Genomic DNA, 18344 nt, shown 5'->3' with positions numbered 1-18344 from the left:
AGACTCAGTGTTACAGGCAGAAACTGACCTGTGAATTCAAGAGGCTTTTCTCTGGTGTTTTACATCTGCAGTTTCTGCACTCATTAAAAACAACTGGAATCAAGTTCTCCATAAACTATACAGATATTATAACTGACTGACACCCTTACAAAAACTACCATGAGAATCATAGCTTCCAGCAAAATAGATAGTTGCTGTAAAATCATGATACATTTTTATATTATGTTATATTATAATATATTATATTATATTATACATTGTTATATATTATGTTTTGTTATATTATGTTGTTATATTAAATTATATATTATATTTTTGCAGTTTACTAGATTGAAGGAGTGTCTTGTCCCTATTTGGATAGTTATTCTGGAAGTATTAATTGGATTACTTATTAGTAATTAAAACTAAAAGCAAATAGGCGTAGTAAACTATAAATAAGTAGTAAAATAAACACAAATGCATTTATATTATTTATAGCAACGTCATGATAACAACCCAAACAAATTCATCATTTAAGGCACACATCTCCTAGATGTCCTTCAGAAGCAGAAAATGTATAAATATCAGTATTATATTGAATCAGAAGTGATAGGCTGCTCCCGGACAGGGCTCGGCCTGTGTATTTCATTCCTCTGTGCTGTGACAGGAATCAGGATCGGTCACACCCTCTGTGACAGACGGCCGCCCTCCACTTCCTGATTCAGATCAAACTCTCCAGCTCCAGTCATCGCCACACATCACAGTAAGTGTTACATTTACAGCCTGTTTCTGCGTCAAAGCAACAATGTATCGAGTGTTTCGCGCGTTTGTTCTGTTCTCAGTGTGACGCGCGTGTTTTCAGAACAACACTGATACAATGTAACATTCCGCGTTAATCCGCGTTAAACGCGTCCTTTAGATGTGTGTGTGTGTGTGTGTGTGTGTGTGTGTGTGTGTGTGTGTGTGTGTGTGTCATCGAAAACTCTGTCGAACGTTCTTATTGTGTGTGGCTTGAGATGTGAGTTGTGTCGGAGGGGTGAGTGTGTGTTTGTTGTGTAATCTGAAATATTCGGCTGCCATTTTTTTTTTCTTTAGGCAGAGAACGATGCCGAACGGCCAAACCGTGTGTGTAGTGTGTAATGTAGTGTGTAGTATGCGATTGTGGTACTGTGAGTACATCAGTGCATGTTTAGACATGAGGAGTGTGGAGTAGAGCTGCAGTAGTGAAAGAGTAAAGCATGATGATAGAGCCTGCGTGACTGTGGGTTAATTAACCCTGACCACCACTGAGAGTTAAACCACAGATAACTAGCTGCGCGCAGTCACGAGAGAAAGTTAGTGAACCCTTAACAACTAACATATGTGCTAAATCTGCAAGTGCTGGGAAGAATCATACTAAACAAATCAGCATGAGTTTCCATGCTCATAAAACAAGAACATTTTAGGGATTTTAAAAGTGTGTTCTGAAAAAGAAATTCCTACAGAAAATGTGTTTTTCTAGTTATGCAGGTCTGAAGAACTAGATTTTGTGAATGTGATTTAAAAATTGCACACGTTACTTTAAAGCTTTCATTAAACACTGATCACAATGATACTTGAGTACAAATCTTTTTTTTTTGTTTTGTGAACCTCTAATATTATCATGTTTTTAAATAGAGGAAGGTCTTTTAACCCTGATATATGACTTTATAGTATTTTTTATTTTTTTTTTTACATTTTTTTTATGTAACAGTTAATGAACAGTTATATATATATATATATATATATATATATATATATATATATATATATATATATATATATATATATATATATTTTTTTTTTTTAGTTTTTTGTTGAGCATCAGTTGATGCATCATTTTTTATGGCTCATACAGTTTGATATTGTGAGAATACGGAGTTTGGGAAGAAAAAACAGCTCAATTTTATTCAAACTGAACAAAAATAAGCAAGATGCTGATATTTATATGCAGAAAGTGATGAAATTCTGATGCTTGTAATGTAAATCAATGAGAACTTTATAGTAGTAGCAGATACTGACATAAAATACATATAAATATCAATATTTTGCCATAATATGTCTTCTTAAAATGATATTTAAATGCTTGGATTTATGAGCTCTGTAGGCTCACTCCACGTCAGATCAGCCAAATTACAGAAACTTGCCCTGCTCAATTTTATTTATTTATTTATTCTCTGAAGAAAGAGAAACATAAATAGTGATGAAAACCAAAATATTAAATGTCACGGATTAATATTTATGGAGTAATCCAATTATTTGGTCAAAATGACAATTTTCAGCTGAGATTAGGAGTCAATTTCGTTTGCTCTTAGATTGATTTAAATGAATATCTGATCTCAAAGTGGGTCAAATTCATGCAGAAAAATAACTTTGTAACACATTAGAGTTTTGTCAACCTATAGCCTATATAAGCAGAAATACCTGATAAACCTGCCGCCCAACACAGAGACGCTGAATTGTTTGGTCAGTGGGATTATGGGATACACACTGTGTTGAAATATTTACTCCTCAAAGACTTTAAAGATTTCTTATCATGTTGATCCAGGAGTTTAGTTCAGGGCTGAGATGCGTGTACAGGCGGGGTCTGAGGGTCTGAGCGAGATTATTGTGTTACGCTGGTAAATCTGTCATAAAAAGAAATGCATAGGACAACTGCAAGGTAAGAGAAAGCACTAAAATATTCATATGGTACTTTGATTATTTGATTATACTCAGAGCGGATTTTTTTGTCACTTGGTGTTCATTTTCTTACCTACAGTTTTCACATGAAAGCATGACATTTTTGGAAAGTTACAAGTTTTGCAAAAAACAGAACATTATTTTGAGGTCAATCAAAGTGAATGAATTAAAGAAAGAAGAGTTCTGGACACTAGAGTTTTAGCAGCAGGATTATACAAAACACATGTACAGAATCACATCTGATCTGCTGAATCATGTGCATGACTGAGGCTCACTTTATTTTGCTGATAAATGGTAATTAAGATAACGTGAAATGACTCTGAAGCACTGAAATACAGCAGAGCTGAACTGAGGTTATTTGAAGTTTTGCCAGGTATCGTATATGATCCACTGATGAGGTTTTATCAACATCATTTATCAGATTTGAGTTGCTGATGATGATTGAGATGTTCATTAGTGACAGTGATCTGCTTTTGTTGGTGAAGACCAGTAGCAGCTTTGCTGTGTTTCACTCGAAACGGGTTCACTCCGTCCGCTTACGCTGGAAAAACACACACAGACCAGGGGCGGAAATGACCGGGGTCTTGGGTCCACCAAAATTAATAAAAATGCTTCTATAAACCAATATATGGTGCAAAAACGTTATTGTATTTAATATTTATAAGCAATATCACAAAAGCAAAAGTGCTGTTTTCCCGAAAATCAGCACGTTTGCAAATATGATGTTGATTTTATACAACAATTCAATAAACTATAAGTTAATAGGCTATGACATTTTAGACACAATATTGTATATTTAAAATATATATTGTTTTTTCCTCTATTTTGCCAATGAAAATAGTTCCAAAAGACAGAGCCATTGTGTCTCAGAGTTTTGTTTTTGAATGAATCTTTCTAATGAATGACTCGACGACTCACTCAAGCTGCGTCCGAAATCATGTACTGTTGAGTACGTACTACATTTGAATTCACAACTGTTGAAAAAGTACGTTCTGTATAGGAAGAATGCGTGTAGTATGAATGAATTCGGACGTATACTAGAGCCGCCATGTTGTTACTGTCACATGACCTACCAGTGTCAATTACGTCCCTTCAACTCATTCACAAATCCTCTCCCGTGGCCTCATGGGATAGTAAAGTGTCCATCGAATGCGCACTTCAGAATCTCGCCGGAAGTAGTAAGTCATCCTGGTACTTTTCGCCTGCTGTATTCAAATACTATGAATTCAGACATACTTCTGTCGCATACTGTTTTTCACACACTATATAGTAGAGAAGTGTTTGATTTCAGATGCAGCGTCAGTCTGTATCCCTGAATGAACCAGCCGTCGTTTGAATGATTCAATGACTCACTCGTTAAGACAGTGATTTGCTGCCACCTACTGGTGGTTTACTATCATTTCATGAGGGACAAAGAATGAATGGCGTTTTTGGTTGTGATTGTAGCAATAGTTCTGGTTAAAGAGATAGAATGTGTTTATAAATAGACTATTATGGGCAAATTATGGGATAACATTGTAAATATAACAGATATAAAGCACTCTAACAACGTTACTGAATCGCATCCTGTATTTGCACGTGACTGATCTCAATGTTTTGTTGTCTCCAGGTGTCAGAGATGAGTTATCCCGGATATCCCCCTGCAGGTGGAAGCTACCCGCCCGGCTCCGGCCCGTATCAGCAGGCCCCGGCTGGATACCCTCCCCAACCCGGTGGCTTTCCGCCCCAGGCAGGATACTATCCGCCTCAGCCAGGAGCGTATCCCCCCGGAGCAGGATACCCACCCCAGGCTGGCGGATACCCACCCCAGGCTGGCGGATACCCTCCTCAGGCCGGCGGCGGATACCCAGCTGCCCCGGGAGGAGGGTTCCCACCACAGGCAGGAGGTTACCCGCCGCTCAGCCCGGGACCTACCCCAACATGCCCCCTGCTGGTGAGTCTGAGCTCTGCACGCTGATTTCATAGGGTTGCTGCTTTTCATGCAATATGCATATTTTGTAAAACATTCTATTGCTGCATGATTGTTTATTGTGTTTTTATTTTGGTGTGGTTGTGCTGTGATCCACGTTGTTATTTATGTTGTCAGCAGGTGGATGGGGCGCCCAACCTGGCTTTGGAGCTGTAAGTCTCCCTTTATTTCTGCCTCTTTTATTGTGTATAATCAGTTATATTGTGTATTTTAAGCACAGAATTTTGGTTGAACTGTTCCTTCAAGCTTCTGACACTAATCATGCACATGATCTTGTGTAGCCCGGAGGAGGAATGCCGCAGGGATACCCCGGGGGCCCGGCGCCAGGACAGCAGCCCATGCCAGCGTACCCAGGTGCCCCGGTGCCGAACCCGTCGATGCCCGGGTACGGAGGAGGCGCTCCGACTGGACCAACACCTCCGGCCGCTCCCGCTGTCAATGTGAGAGACGGTCAGCTATATGGACCACTATAAGCTTGTGCTTTAGTTTGGTTTAGATTTTCATGATTGACAGAAAACCTGGAATTACTAACTGAAATTCTAAAATATTTCCTCATCTAGAATTGCCCATCGCAATGAAAATCCAGGAATAAATTGTCAAGAAAATGTATTGGTCAAACAGTGTGAAAACCCTGACATTAAAAAAATATTTCTCTAAATGTGCCCAGTTTCACAGCTAATTTCCAGAAGAAAACAGGAAACGGAAAAAACAGTACTTGACCTCAGTGGTTTTAGTAACTTCCCATTGAAACAGGAAATTGGACATTCAAAGTTCTTGTCTTAGTTTTTTAATACTTACTTAATTGCTTTCACAATCCATTTACTTCCATAGTATGACATATTTTGTGTGAAAATGAATATAAAAAAATGTTTAATCATTTGCATACCGTTCAAAAGTTTGGGGTTGGTAAGATTTTTTTTTTTAGGTTTTTTTTTTTTTTTTTTTTTTTAGGCTGCATTTATTTGATTGAAAATATAGTAACAGTAAAATTGTGAAATATTATTACTATTCAAAAGAACTGTTTTCTATGTGAATATACTGTAAACTGTAATTTATTCCTGTGATTAAAGAATTGATTTTTCAGCATCATTTCTCCAGTCTTCAGTGTCACGTGATCCTTTAGAAATCATTCTAATATGATTTGCTGCTCCAAAATAATTATTGATTATTATCAATGTTGAGAACAGTTGTGCTGCTTCATATTTTTGTCACATTATAAATGTCTGTACCGTCACTTCTGATCAATTTAATGTGCTCTTTCTTAATAAAATTAGTTAAAAAAAAAAATACTGACCCCAAACTTTTGAATGGTAGTGTGTGTATACAGTATAAATAAACACTATATACACACTATTGAAAATATATTTTTTAATAGTTTAAAAAAATCCTCTTTTCATAATCAGAATGAGCTTCAATGCCAAATATTTTTACTCTCAAGGACTTTGTGTTGGTGACAGAAAAAGTACAGACATAAAGGCGATAAAAAGGAATAATAATAATAATTGGCAATAAAATTACATATAATACAATACAGTAATAAAAATATACAAATTAGACATAATTACATGCTATTTTCAGATTTTAAAATATAAATCATTTAAAAACTGTAACATTCTCAAATGTAACTGATTGTTTCCTGTGATGTGTGTTCAGAAGGGTTACCGCGGCACCATGAAGGACTGTCCCGGGGCCGACCCTCTCCGAGATGTCGAGGTGTTACGGAAAGCCATGAAGGGCTTCGGTGAGGAGAAACAGATTCACTCAGATTTATTTCAGCCATAAAACATGATGAGTCCCGATAGTGACGGAGTCTGTTCCGTTCGTAGGAACTGATGAGAACGCCATCATCGAGCTGCTCGGCAATCGAACCATCAAGCAGCGCGTGCCGTTGTTGGCGGCCTACAAAACCACCTACGGCAAGGTGAACAAACCGAACGGTTATTAATGTGGAAGATCTGCCGTTGTGTAACTGTGCGTTCGCCGTGACGTTTTACAGGATCTGATTCACGACCTGAAGTCGGAGCTGACGGGAAACTTTGAGAGTTTGGTGTTGGCCATGCTGAAGAATCCTGCGCAGCTCGACGCCTCTGAGCTCAAGGAGGCCATATCGGTGAGGGTTTCTTTTCCTCTTGATTTTCCAGGGAAATGTGGCCAAATCCACTGAGGTACTAGATATTTAAAGTCGTCATGAAAGTGAAGTTGCGCTGGTCTTTTCTCCTCTCTTGTGCCGTATATCCGAGTGAAACGCTTCTCAAACAAGAACAAATGTAGGGCGGGGCTTGATTTTGTCTGTAGGGAATTGATTGGATGGTTGTGGTTTGCTATTGGTGGATTTCATGTGAGTGACAGGTTGCCCCGCCCTCGTCATCAGAGAAGAGATGATATTCTGATTCAAATTACCAGAACATGAATTTAGAATAAACGGATTTAGAATGTTCACTTGATTTTAATCATCTGTGAGCTGCCCTGCTCTCTACATAGGGAGCATAAATGATTTGGAACATCCTACACAGGACTTCATGTTCTGTTAACTGCTGATAAAAGTTGACCGCTTCATCCCAGGCAGGAAACATGCCAACACTGACCCAGCACAGATCACATGTGCCGGTGTTCGTTACACAGAACTCATTAATGAAACACGGCATGTAATTACAGAGTAGAGAACTGAAATACTGCCCGACTGGAAGTAACGGCGTGCTCATGTTTTAAAAATTCAGAAGCTTAAAGTGCCTCTATTATTTTATTTTAAAGGCTCCTAATGTTTTTTGGCGTCTCCTGAAACATCCAAGGTCAAAAACACTTTAATGTTCTCATAATATCCACTGCAGCATCAGCTCTTTTCTCTCAGTGTCTGAAACGCTTCGTTCAAAGATTCTGCCTCTCTAAACTCCGCCTCTCTGAGAGCTGCTCTGCTCTGATTGGTCAGAAGCCAAACGCTCATTATCATATCTGAATCTCAGTGATACGAACCGTAACGATGGCGTCGGTTTCACCGTATCAATCTCATCATAGTAAAGAAAACAGCGTCTTCTCGTCATGAACGACACGAACCAAACTCTTCCAGTCTCAGGTACAACTGCAGTGATTGAGGGCGGGGCAAAGAGACGATGTTCAGCCAATAGACCGGCATTATGCAAATTAGCTACAAACCCAGCAGGAAGTGAGACTGAATTACTGACAACTCGTTTCAGATTCTTTCCTTTAGAAGACAAAAACTCATTTATCTGCACTTAAATGTTACGGTATTCAGAACAGAACGGGAATGAAATAAATAAAGAAAGTATAAAACCAACTTAAATTATAGTGGCATTTATTAGAAACACCAAAGCCTAAACCATTTAAACTGAAACTGAAACACAATGTGTGCGCATGTTTTGACTCTCATTTCATTATAAGTCACATCAGGTTTCAGATGATGTTCATGATTGTTGTTCACGTGTGTTCAGGGCGCAGGAACGGACGAGGCCTGTCTCATCGAGATCCTGTCCTCCCGCAGCAATGCTGAAATCAAGGAGATCACGAGGCTGTATAAAGCAGGTGAGTCCGTGTTCCCAAACCTCCCACCGTCACGCGTCTGACAAACTCCTACAGATCAGTGTTTGTTGTGCAGATTACGGTAAATCTCTGGAGGACGCCATCAGCAGCGACACGTCTGGACACTTCCGGCGTCTGCTCGTCTCTCTCTGTCAGGTACAGAAACTCTCCGTCCGTCCGTCTGTGCTTCATTCACAATAACATTTCTATAAAGTGCTCTATTTTTGTGCACTAATTTTGTACGTAATATACTAACAATTCTTCTTTCTTCTTCTTTTAATATACAATCTCTGTATTTAAAAAAATATATTTATATAACACCTATAGTTCATATGAACCCATAGTGTACTACAAGTGTTAGCTCAATATTTTTAAATACAGATATTGTATATTAAAAGCACATTTTAGTTCATATTTCATGCTGTCTCAAAATAGCACAGTTGAGGACACTTAGATGTGCTTTAGATGATCTTAAGAAGAATTTTTAGTATATTAAGTACAAAATTAGTGCATGAAAATAGAGCACTTTATAGAAAGGTTTTTTTTTTTCACCTGGGTAGAGATGCATATTACTGCATGTATAGTGCTTATATATGAAAATATCCACACAAATGAAAGTGTCTTGATTGTCGTTCATAGCTGTATTTATTTATTAAGCAGGGAAAATAGAAATGATCTATTTCTCTAAATGTGGTTGATAAAACACTGTAATCTTGTGTTTGATTTATCATTAGCTGCAGATCAGTGTTATTATTTTAGTATTATTTATACACCATTATAGCATTATTAGTAATATTGAATGTTTTATATATTCAGTTTTCATTTTAATTTTAGTTAAAGTTTTAGTAATATTATGTGCTTTTGTCTTTTTTATTTTTTTATTTTTTAATATTTAATTTTAGTTAAAGTTTTAGTAATATTATGTGCTTTTGTCTTTTTTTTTTTGTATTTTTAATATTTAATTTTAGTTAAAGTTTTAGTAATATTATGTGCTTTTGTCTTTTTTTTTTGGTATTTTTATTTACCTTCTTTTTATATTTATTTTAGTATTAGTTAAACTTATTTCAGTTATTTGCCAAAGCAACACTTCTCATTTTTATTTTAATTGTAATATTTTCGTCTAATATTTATATTTTATTTCTGCTTTTTGGATGACAGGAAGCTCAGAGTTGTTGAGATGAAATGTTTTGCGTTATTTGTGTTCAGGGTAATCGAGATGAGAGAGAGACTGTGGACGTTTCTCTGGCCAAACAGGACGCTCAGGTTGGAGAAAAGACTTGATTTGCTTAAACAAATTCCCGTTTCAGTGTTTTGTGCAGCAGCAGCTTCATACGTGTGTGTGTGTGACGATCTCTGTTGTAGAAACTCTACGCTGCGGGAGAGAATAAAGTCGGCACGGATGAGTCTCAGTTCAACGCGATTCTGTGCGCTCGCAGTAAACCTCACCTCAGGCAAGGTAAAACCACCGCGGTGAAACGCCCACAACACACAGGAAGTGCCTCAGCTTCCTTAACTAGGACCGTGTGTTCAAAGCAAGTCATCTGGAAAAACATTCATTCAGTAAAGTTCTGTGAACATCCTCATCTGCTGCTGTGATCAGCTTCCAGTTACATTATTTGCTTCTCATTAGACCAAAATTGGCAAAAACTCTGTCCTCTTTTAGTCATTTATTGCTCCAACCCTCTTTGTGAAGCACTAAAGGAGATTAAGACTGGTTTATTTTCATTGGCGTTTGAATAAGTTTTGTAATTCAGGTATTGTGATTTAGGCTGGCTGTTTTTAGTGTTTGTACTTTGGTGGTTTTGAGAGTGCTTTATAACTGCAGTGATGAGCTCATCAGTCATGTGTTACAGTGCATGTGACGCTCTGTTAACTGAAGGTGTGTTCTGCAGTGTTTCACGAGTACCAGCAGATGTGCGGACGAGACATCGAGAAGAGCATCTGCAGGGAGATGTCTGGAGACGTGGAGTCTGGCATGGTGGCAGTGGGTGGGTACTGAGCTCTGATTGGTCCTTCAGCCAATGGCTGATCTAGATGAAGCCGACAGCGGCAAGAAACCGCCAATCGCAGCACTGGAACACGATCAAGACTGAGTCATTTGTTTTGAATAGGATGCATAAATGTTTTACATATGCAAATATGACACTGCAGGCGAAACCGGTTTCTTCATGCACTGGTCATTCTTGAGATTTTGCTCCTGTAACACACCTTCTTTCAGACATGTTGAAATTAATAAAACAATGATAAAATTGATATTCTGTATTTGATTAAATGTATTACTAATAATATCAAAAAAGTATTAATCTTTGTAGAATAAGGAGGAATTAAGTTCATAATCATGTTCCACCTGTGCTGTTTTTCAGTGAAGTGCATTAAAAACACTCCTGCCTACTTTGCTGAACGGCTCCACAAGTCCATGCAGGTAAACCATATGCTGATATACATTATATTTTGCTATGTTAATGCATGTCTGAGGTCATTCAGCAGCAGGTCTGATGGTCATAAGTGTTTGTTTGTGGGTTATTTTTATGCTTTCTGAACATTATATACATGCACATCCTCTTTTCCTGTTAGAAAACTGTGATTGCGGGTCACTGTGGGGTCAAACAGGCGCTGCACACATGATGATGATGATGATGATGTTTTCTTTCATGTAGGGTGCGGGCACCAAAGACAGGACTCTGATCCGCATTATGGTGACCCGCTCTGAGGTGGACATGCTGGACATCAGACAGGAGTATCTGCGTCAGTTCGGGAAGTCGCTCTACACTCACATCTCTGTAAGTCACACACACACACACACACACACACACACACACACACACACACACACACACACACACACACACACACACTGTTACAGGCCTTATGATTCATTTATAAAACATAAATACACTTGTACAGATCAAAAGTTTAGAATAATTTTGTCTCCTAAAATGAAAAGACTATAAACATTTTAATGTTTTTGAAAGATTCTCTTCTGCTCTCCAAAGCTGCATTTATTTGATCAAAATACAGTAAAAATAGTGAAATATTATTCCAGTGTAAATTGGCTGTTTTGTATGTGAATATATAGTAAAGTGTAATTTATTCCAGTGATCAAAGCTGAATTTTCTGAATTATGACGGTTTCCACAGAAATCTGAACTGTTTTCAACATTGATAATAATCATAAATGTTTCTTGAGCATCAAATCATCATATTAGAATGATTTCTGAAGGATCATGTGACACTGAAGACTGGAGTAATGATGTTGAAAATTCAGCTTTGATCACAGGAATAAATTACACTTTACTATATATTCACATAGAAAACAGCTGATTTACACTGGAATAATATTTCACTCTTTTACTGTATTTTAGATCAAATTAATGCAGCTTTGGAGAGCAGAAGAGACTCTTTCAGAAACATTAAAAATGTTTAGTCTTTTAATTTTAGGAGGCACACATTATTTATACAATATTTAAGTATAATTATTTAGAGTTTATTTATAAATAGAATATTATGAAGTATTTTTAAGCATATTTTCCCCTCTAATCATCAGGGAGACACATCTGGAGATTACAAGAAACTGCTGCTGAAGCTGTGTGGAGGAAGTGACTGAAGAACCACGACGACAGACACGTTACCAAGACGACAGGATATGCGGCGTCGTCATATTAATCTTGCTCATATATATTAATATGTCAGATAATAGTGTCATGTTAACTAATACAGTAATCTCTCTCTTCACAGCTTTATAAAGTTCACAGCCAAAATAGCATGTCATTTGTGCCTTAGAGACATTATTATTATTATTATTATTATAATTCAGTTTATTATTTGTTTTATTTTGCTATCTAATCAGACTATGCATGATATCTAGAGAATATATATATTTTGTAATGCATCAATATATACGTGTACAGTGTCTTCAGTAACTGATGCCAAAGGTCAATCAGAACTATATCTGTGTTCAATCTGAAAATCAGATGCCTTGAAGACTGAGTCACTTGAAGTGCTGCATTATATGCCATAGTTTTATATAGTGAGCTTTATGATCTCTATGCAAGAGTTCATGACGAATATATAATCATGTCAATCATCATGAAGGTCTCGATGGGTGAAGCTCATGAAAACATGTCATATTTCACCCTTAAAAATAATTAATTATCTTAAAGAAAGTGAAGCCTGATTTAGGAACATTTTTGCGTTGTCATTTTCCCTACATTTCCGTGACTGATGCGTCTAGACTCATTTTCATTGTTCTGTATAGTGATTCTTGATACTGTAATACAATATGTTTTGCTGTTTTTTTTATAGTAAATAAAATTACATGATTTTATTTTAACATTAAATACTGAAATCATATATAAAAAGCATACAATTTGAATTTTCTTTTACAATTTAAAATAAGATTTTTGCATCATGGTAATGAATATTTGTGGTTCTAAAATAGACTTATTTTTTATTCATGCAAAATATAATTTCGTATTTGAGGTGAAATATCACCAGTTTTGTGAGCTTCACCATGTTTGTTTGTTATTTCAGCATGAATGTGTTTCGCCGCAGCAGTAGGGGGCGGTAAAGTGACCAATCTCTCATCATGATAATCACTAGTTGTGTTATGCTGTTTATTAACATGAAGACTACTCTTTTTCAGGGATTTACTAACCTGTGATTTAATATGCCAACTAATCTGTACTGTTGTCTAATAACATTTGTGTCTGTTTAATAAAACACTTTATGAATGTTCATTTTCACTTTACTTTTCTTACTTTGGATTGATTATTTGTTGTGTTTTGGGTAACAGTTCACAAACCGGTCCCAGTCGTTAATGCATTAACTAACAATAAGCAACACATTTGTTACAGTATTTATTAATCTTTGTTTACGCCTAATAAAAATTGTGTATTGTTTGTTCATGTTAGCTCAGGTCAACTAATATTAACAGATTTGATTTTAGCAATGTATTAGTAAATGTTGAAATTAATATTAAGTAAAATGAATACATTTAGAAGTATTTTTCATTGATATTTTCACTCTAGCGGTTAAAAAACAAAACTGCGTGCATTTTCGCGGAAGAACATTGTTTAGGTTGTGCTTCGGCTCTGCGTGACTGCGGATGAATATGATTATCAAACTCACTGCTAGACTTGAGCGATATAACCAGCTTAGATGGAAAGGGTCTCAAGTTGACAAGCTGAAGACTTTATTAACTAAATTAAATGAATAAAATGCATATGTCGATATTTCTGTTCAATAAAACGCCTTACTCACCTGCTGAGTAATAAAAACGAGAGAGAGGGAAATTTAGCGCCACTCCCACACCAGACACGCGTTAAAGCAGCCGGAGCAACTTTTCTCTTACGGATATGACGAGACACGCACGGGCGAGTGACGTATGTGAGCGATTTCCCGCCAAAACCATCCCGACAGCTCTAAAATATAAACACTTATTAATAATAGGCTTACCGTAGTGAATCAATAGTGATGGGCAGATCGAGGCTTCGTGAAACACTGAAACAGTTGAAGCAAATGTGCCGTAATGATTCGAGGCTTCGAAACAATCTGACACCCGTCTCCACGGTGACCCCTAGTGGTCAGAACAGTGGAAATGCAACAAAATGCAGGCCAAACATGCATTAAAAATACCCTTTAACAAATGTATTGCAAAAGTTTTATTGAAAGTAAAATCAATCAAATGGAATTAACTAATCATCTAATAAGATTAAATATAGAGTGTCTGTATCACGGTTAAAATCGAGGGAGCGAGGGTCTGTCCATGTAAACTTCCCTCGTCCACTTCACGAAGTGGAACGCACTTCAAAATGGCGGCAGGGATTCCCCCGAGGGGAAGTGTGTAGGGAAGTTCGCGAGTGCGTGTCTAAAACTGGAGTGGAACGCAGCCCTAGACACTTGTTCAATAGTTCTCAGTGAATCTGCATGATTTATGGGCTCACTTTATCATCGCCCTCTACCGGTGAACCATTGAAATTTCGAACTGTTTCGAAACAGTGATGACGTAACGAAGCCTCGTTTACTAAAATCACGTGACTTTAGCAGTTTGATACACGCTCCGAATCACTGATTGGAAACAAAAGATTCATGAAGCTTCGGAGCTTCATGAAGCAGTGTTTCGAAATCGGCCATCAGTACGAATCAAGGTAAGACCAAAACACGTTTTGGAAGAAACATTGATTATATTGACTCATTATTTACATTTACGGCAAAAAAGGTAAATAGTGTACATTTAAAGGGGTCAAGAATTGAGAAATCAACTTTTTCTTGAGCTTTTGATATATAAGAGCTCATCATACTATAAGAATATCCTGTGTTTCAGATCTGATTCAGTTATATAAAGAAAGCGATCAAAGAATTATCCCTTTACAATCGCTGGAGCTGTCAATCAAACAGTTTATCAGTGACTGAGTTCTGGACTTGCACCAAAATGCACGTTTTATTCAATGAATCTCTAGTTATATCGCATTTGCACTGTTAGTTATGATGAAAGCATTCGTTAGTGTGCAGAAATTGAGTTGCAATGACGAGATCACTGCTTTCATGAGCTCAACAACATGTCTGTGATCGACTACCATGTTCATCACTGCAACCTTTCATGCCACGATCTCAATATAACGCTATAGATCTAAAAGTAATGCAGCACTTTTCATGATTAGTTAACCTTGAGAGCTGTAATAGTAAAAATGTGCTAAAAGTTTTCGAGAGAATAATATTTCATATACAAACATGTTAGCCAATCACAGCACTGAAGTCTCACAGAGACACGCCCCTTAAAAGAGAGTGTTGAAATCAGAGGCTGAAATCAAGGTAGAAAAAATTTGCATTTCAAATGCATTTTCATCCCTGCAAAGCATAACGAAAGAAGAAAAACATCTTCATTCATTCATTTTTCAGGGTATCTTCTCCACATAAGCCCTGATGTTCTCTCTGGTGTTACCAGTGGTTGATCTCCAGTGAATGAAGTGATTTGATTGGACAGACAGGTCGTGTTCATGACCTCAGGCCTTCTATAGTGTGTGCCGCTCCGCTCGTGTACATTGACCTCATCTGGGTGTTTGGGCTGTAATCATTTGAAGCCTGACACAATTCCCCACGCCATCTGGGATCAGGCATACATTCAGTGTTTTTTGATGATTGCTGTAAACTGGGTTTGAATCATGGAGATTATGTGAAGCAGCCTGTAATCTGAGCTTCAGATTTAAACATTCAATGCACATCATGAGCGCCTCAGAGCTTTAGCATATAAGAATAACTGATAAATATGATCAACAAATCCTCTCGAATCTGGCAGATTCTGCCTCTGTTTACAGCGACGGCCGGGATTTAAATGAATTCACGGTGAATGGTGCAAAACTAAATGTTTTAAAAGAGGAAAGAAAAGTTAAACTGAGTTCACAGATCAAGAGTACTTTACATTAATGTCAGTTTGGGGCAAGTTGTCACATCTTTAAATGTTGGTCGATTGATTATTATTACAATTTGCATTGGCCAAAATAATGTTTTGATATTTATATAATGTTAAAAGTGTTCAGAAACTAATTCTAGTGCTTTTTGGAGGTAAGTATCATGCTTTTTATACTAATTTTTGTGCTGTTTTATAATTATTTTGTTGAAAAGCATTTAAATATGCTTCGATATGTTTCTTGTTACTTATAAATAAATCAATAAACAGCAGTTTTTCCATGTGACATGACTTTAAGGTTTGTATCTGTACAGACATTGACCCTGAGAAGTATTCACTGGAGTAAACAGTGTGACAACTAGCCCCGGTCTCGCCACTTTGGTTGTGATTTGTTGGTTGCAGCAGTGCTCGAGCTAATAAAACTCAATCCCCTCAGATGAGTCGGGCAGGGTGTCGAGACTCCGTTGAGTTTCCAAATGAAACACTCGGTGAGATTGTGAGGTTATGTAATCACCGAACACAGTCACATGAGCACTGCTCCTTTCAGGTCCTCATCTCACATATGTCAGGTTGTTTGCTCAAATTACACCTGGATCAATCCTGCTGTGCGCTAACCTTCATTTCCCTTCATTGAAACATTAAATCATTTTTGTCTTGTTACTATAACAAACTTCAACAATGAGAAACTGATCAATTAAATGAAACACAAATACTCAGGAATATTGTTTTAATTGCGGATGCATTTCATGTGTCCTCAAGATCACTTTCAATCCCATTAGATTTAATCCCAGTTTTTTTTTAATGACATCATTTTGGAGGGAAATCATCATCAGTAAGGGTTTGATGGATTCTGTGATGTTTTGTGGATCAGTGTTGAGCTGTTTGATCGTGGATCAGTTTGATAATATCAAAATACCAAAGATATTATTTTAGAAATATATTTCAAAAGATATAAATATAGGTTAACTAACCTCAACTCTTTATGAACATCCTGTTAATTAAAGTTATATAAAGTGAATGTATTTCTCATAAGTTTAAATCTGTTTATTAAAATACTTCGTTTTGTTGAAATGGTTTATTATGAGCTGCAGTTATTGTGTGTTTTCTGCGACAGTGAGTGTGTGTTCAGGTTACACATTACACAGTTAACAGCGGAAAATCAAACATTAGATCTAGCGTTGTGTCATAAATATCAAATATTCTGTGCTTTGTGGACTTTACAGTTTGAATCACAACCAAATAAAATTCCAAATAACCTTGACATCAGGAACCAAAATCTGTTTTGTAGCTAGTAAACAAATGGATTTGTGGATTTTTTAATTCGTCACCAGGATTCTAGATTAACATTAACATATAACATCTAATGCATTTTCTCCATAAATACTTTTTTTGGAGTTCATTAGTTTTGTTAATGATGCACTGGATTTGTAACAACACAAATCCAGTTTAAAATAGTTTTAGATGAATTACACCGCATACTGAGTTTAATTTCACTTTGTAAGTAATTGTTTGTTTTCCATGATCGAAAAAAAGCAATTGCTTTTCATTGTATTGTTTTTCATTTTGTATTGTTCACAAAATTAATAATAATAATAATCAGGCATTTAATATGAACTCTCACAAAAATAACATTCAGACATGTTTTATTCATTATTCATGAGATGACATCATTATCTACGAGTTTACATTTACAGGAATAGCACAGAAATCTAAAAGAAATAAAACATTAAAGCATGAAAGTGTTTTATGACTTTGTACTCGTCTGTAAATGATGAAATAGTGAACGCCTAGGTGTTTTATCGGAAGCCCCGCCCCTCTCTGGTTACCCTCCCACTTAACAGTTTTGAGTGGCATTTAGCAGCCACGCCCCTTTCTCATTCCCCTCTCGCTGAACCGGTTTGATTGGCAGGCGGAAGCCCCGCCCCGGCCTCCTTTCTCCTCCCGCTCCCAGGCTTTGATTGGCAGATGATAGCAGCTGCGGAGTTGTGGAGTCATGGCGGAGCTCCGCCGCGCCTCAGATCACTGGAGTTAATTTGTGATAAACTGTCAAACTTTACAACTAATCTAACATGATCGAACGCGGGGTAAAGTTACGAGCGCCGTCGGACCAGCGTCAAACGATCTGAAGGAGAAAACTGGCAAAGATGTGAGACTCTCCGAAGAAGAAGAAGAAGAAGAAGAAAAAACCGTTGGAGTCTCTCCTAAAGTCGCAAATATGGCTTCTTGTTTCTTTCCATTTCACACAGAAAACTCTTCAACAGGAGCGTCGCTGTTTTCAGCGCTTCGCGTCGCTCGGGTGTGATGGATCCCAAGCACAAAGAGTTGTTAGAGCAGTGCCAGCAGAAGTTGTCGGAGTCCGTCACAGATGTGGATCGGGTTCTGGAGCTGCTGGCCCAGTCAGGCAGTCTGAGCCCGGCCGAGCGCGCGGAGCTCGACAAGAACTGCTCCAGCGGCGCCGAGAAGGTCCATCTGCTCCTCAAGACGCTGGCGGAGAAGAAGGAGAGGGATCATTTCCAGGAGTTCTGCTGGGCTCTGGAGAAAACCCAACCGGTGCTGCTCGGCGCTCTGCTGCCCGCGAACAACCACCACAGCACGGGTAAAACATCCGACCTCCAGCCGAACCAGCGCAGTGTAGTTGGGTCTCATTCCAGCAGTATATCCAGAGAAGTGTTATTTAACCTGATACTGACGGGATCAACAATACAAACACTGATAATATTCAGATATGAACTATTTCCAACATATAGAAACTCTCTAA

The 18344-nt window shown here is 37.5% G+C and overlaps 2 protein-coding genes across 2 annotated transcripts in view; both read left to right on the top strand.

Moving 5' to 3' along the window:
* Positions 1–584: 584 nt before the first annotated feature.
* On the top strand, positions 585–12917 carry anxa11b (annexin A11b). Its single transcript, XM_048170360.1, is given in 16 exon segments — positions 585–742; positions 4289–4571; positions 4574–4612; positions 4766–4800; positions 4930–5088; positions 6302–6389; positions 6475–6569; positions 6645–6758; positions 8095–8185; positions 8259–8338; positions 9389–9445; positions 9545–9638; positions 10075–10170; positions 10546–10604; positions 10840–10962; positions 11726–12917. Coding segments are annotated over 15 exon segments (1464 nt in total). The 5' UTR covers positions 585–742; positions 4289–4297; the 3' UTR covers positions 11786–12917.
* Positions 12918–17519: 4602 nt separating this feature from the next.
* The window catches only part of dlg5b.1 (discs, large homolog 5b (Drosophila), tandem duplicate 1), a 32651-nt gene continuing 31826 nt past the window's right edge, over positions 17520–18344 (top strand). Inside the window, 1 exon segment of the mRNA XM_048170028.1 lies at positions 17520–18182. Within this exon segment, the coding sequence (XP_048025985.1) occupies positions 17888–18182 (295 nt within the window). The 5' untranslated portion in view covers positions 17520–17887.

The sequence above is a fragment of the Megalobrama amblycephala genome, linkage group LG20 (genome assembly GCF_018812025.1).
Source record: "Megalobrama amblycephala isolate DHTTF-2021 linkage group LG20, ASM1881202v1, whole genome shotgun sequence".
Classification (NCBI taxonomy): domain Eukaryota; kingdom Metazoa; phylum Chordata; class Actinopteri; order Cypriniformes; family Xenocyprididae; genus Megalobrama; species Megalobrama amblycephala.
Note: the sequence above shows the minus strand (reverse complement) of the source record. Positions and strands in the feature narration are given on the sequence as shown.